At 32.2% G+C, this 3,337-nt stretch overlaps 1 protein-coding gene across 2 annotated transcripts in view; it reads left to right on the top strand.

Annotated features, from left to right (window-relative positions):
- Positions 1-1,358: 1,358 nt before the first annotated feature.
- LOC111706937 (extensin) overlaps positions 1,359-3,337 on the top strand; it is an 11,331-nt gene continuing 9,352 nt past the window's right edge. For both annotated transcript variants that reach the window (XM_023479890.1, XM_023479889.1), the window contains exon 1: positions 1,359-1,499. In XM_023479890.1, the coding sequence (XP_023335658.1) occupies positions 1,478-1,499 (22 nt within the window). In that variant the 5' untranslated portion in view covers positions 1,359-1,477. The remainder of the gene's footprint in view (positions 1,500-3,337) is intronic.

Genomic DNA, 3,337 nt, shown 5'->3' with positions numbered 1-3,337 from the left:
GGCTAAATGTGGACTTGGTATTAGTTTTTATAAAGACAAGTGAACAAAAGTGAATTAATTCGATGGGAGACGCGATGGGCAAAAAATTGATTTTTATTCTTAGAAATTTTGCACTAAAATTTAGGAATTAGAACTAGAACTAAAATAAGAACTTAAACTAGAACTAGAACTAGAACTAGAACACTAGAAATAGAACTTAAATTAGAACTAGAACTAGAACTAGAACTAGAACTAGAACTAGAACTAGAACTAGAACTAGAACTAGAACTAGAACTAGAACTAGAACTAGAACTAGAACTAAAACTAGAACTAAAACTAGAACTAGAACTAGATCTACAACTTCAAATAGAACTAGAACTAAAACGAGAACTAGAATTAAAATTAGTACTTGAACTAGAACTAGAACTAGAACTAGATCTAGAATGAGACCTAGAACTAGAACTAAAACTTGAAGAGCAAGACCTAGACCAAGAAAAAAAAATTTAGAATGAGACCTAGACCCAGAAAAAGACTAAAACCTAGACCTAGACCCAGACCTAAGTAAGAACAACAACACAGCAACCATCTTCTTTCTTGTTCATAAGAAATTAAATATGCATTGCAGTAAACCCTAGAGCTGACCCCTAAAGCAAAACACTCAAGTTTTTTGCGAAGAAATATTCAGCAATTATAATCCTTGACTAGACCTGTTCTTATTCAACAGTTCTTAGACTGCTTAGTACAATACGAGAACTAGACATTTAACGGACAGATTTTACACATTTGCATCTTAACTAAATTTATCTGAAGTTAAAACTTTTTCATTTTAAACGTGTCCAGTCGATTTCAACTTACAGATACCCATTTTTTGGATGATTTGTTGATTATCTCCTGGTGGATTGACCCACGTATCCTCGAAATTAAACCTAAATTCTTCAATTCAAAAGTTTTTGTCGATATCGATTTCAATCGATGTGGCTAAGCGCCATCTAACAAAGGTTTAAGTCTCCTTTTTAATGAAAAGCGCCATTGCTCTAGATGATAAAATTAAATTATTAATTGATAGCGAATTTCATTCTCATTTATTTTTCCCCTTTTTATCCCCCCCCCCCCACAAATTTTCTGCTCTTTGAATAAAAAGTTTAAAATATAAGACAAATCTCAAAATTGTTAAAATCGATGAATACGTTTTTAAAACTAATAAAATTTTGAGGGACGAATGCTGGCTTTTTTTATTTTCGTGAGTTTGTAATAAAATTGAATATTTTAGGGGTGGTATAACTGCCCTAAGTTTATGACGGGGGGGGGAGGTATAGTTGAAATTAGAAAGGATATTTTATTGTGTTTTTGTGTGCCATGAATATAAAACATGAATGTAGAGACACTATGAGAATTGGCGAAATCAAGTGCTAAGAAAAAACTTTACCTAGAAAAGTGTCCGTGTTAAGAAGTGTTGGTGTTCAGAAGTGTCGGTGACGAGAAGTCTGAAGCAATCATTATGAAGAATCAGATCTATTTAGGTAATATTTTAGTTTTATTTACGTAAGAAATCCAGGGAATTTTTGCAATTAAATGTTATAATTGTTTTTAATTTCTTATTGTCATGGAAAATTGCATTATTTTCAATCCAAAATTAACTTAATTCTGCGCGTTTTTCTAGGAGATGATTTTTTGTATTTCTTTGAAAATAAATAGATCATACTGTATAAGTATTCGTTTAACAATGTTTAAATTTAAAAAAGTTTACAAAATTCAATATTATATCCTTTCTCTCCTTAAACTATATAATAAAACTCTCAATGATTATTGTCGACAGCTCTTTAAAAAAAAACAAAGTTTTGCTCCGCTAGTCCTTTTTATTCCAAGGCAGGTATTTGTTTAGCAGTGAAGACCTGAATATAAAGTATTTTCCTGGTTTAGTTCCAACAATAATTACTCATTTTAATTGATTATTCGGATTCATTTAATTTCTATAATAAATATTATACATATGTTTCAATTTATTTATTTCCCTTTCCCTCTTGTTCTTAATTAATACCCTTTGTCATATTCTAATCCTTTGTCATATTCTAACCCTTTGTCATATTCTGACCCTTTATCATATTCTAATCCTTTGTCATATTCTAATCCTTTGTCATATTCTAACCCTTTGTCATATCCTAATCCTTTGTCATATTCTAACCCTTTGTCATATTCTAACCTTTGTCATATTATAACCCTTTATAATATTCATTTTGTCCTAATCCTGTAGCATCCTGTCATAATCCTCTAGCATCTTGTCCTAATCCTGCAGCATCTTGTCCTACTCCAACAGCATCTGGTCCTACTCGACTGCAGCATATTGTCCTAATCCTGCAGCATCTTGTCCTAATCCTGTACCATATTGTCCTAATCCTCTAGTATCTTGTCCTAATCCTGTACCATATTGTCCTAATCCTCTAGTATCTTGTCCTAATCCTGCAGCTTATTGTCCTAATCCTGCATCATATTCTTATCCTGCATCAAAATGATCAACCCTGCCATTTATTGTTAACCTCCCAGCCAGTAAACATCAAACTGTCAATTATATAGTTTTTAGTAAATTAATTAGTAAATTAACTATTCTTCCTGGGATAAACAAGGATTTGGGGGGGGGGTTAGACGAATGTAAACAGTGATTTGGTGGGAGGAAGGGGGGAGGAGGAGATAACAAGGCGTCAGAAAAGGATTGTTTTTGGGGGTGATCAGACGCAGATTGGTGGATTGTTAGACTAGCTAGACGGGGGGAAACTCGAGGTTATTGAGTCGGAAACAGCGGATTTCTTGGTATTTAAGAGACTGAACACGTTTTTAAAGTAGTTACACAGTGGCATCTTTTCAACTTTTTTAGAGAAACAAGGACAAACATATTGTTTTGATTATTTTTTCTGTCAGATATAAAGATTCTTATTGTTTTCTTTAGATTTTTTTGATTTTTTTATCGCTTCTAATGTTTAGGTATTGCCTGGATTAAAAAATCGTTAAAAATTCCGCTAAAAATAACAAAAGTTTGTCTAAATGAGTGAAAAACACTTACTTTTATAAATTCCATGTTTACAAAATCGTCTAGGATTTAGTGCTCAGTGTTTATGTCCCAGGGCGTTTAAATCTTGTTTTGGGTTAACACAGTCTACTAAACTGCTGGGGCTAAACTACTGTTTTCATTCAGCCAGAGAGATCAACACGTGGGAAATATTCAATCTACTTAACCTTTTAAATTACTTCAGCTTTAGCTTTTCATATACTTTAACTTTAGGTTTCAACTACTTTAACTTTAGGTTTCAACTACTTTAACTTTAACTTTTCAACTACTTTAACTTTAACTTTTCAACTACTTTAA

This window comes from Eurytemora carolleeae, unplaced genomic scaffold, assembly GCF_000591075.1.
Source record: "Eurytemora carolleeae unplaced genomic scaffold, Eaff_2.0 scaffold468, whole genome shotgun sequence".
Classification (NCBI taxonomy): Eukaryota; Metazoa; Arthropoda; class Copepoda; order Calanoida; family Temoridae; genus Eurytemora; species Eurytemora carolleeae.
Note: the sequence above shows the minus strand (reverse complement) of the source record. Positions and strands in the feature narration are given on the sequence as shown.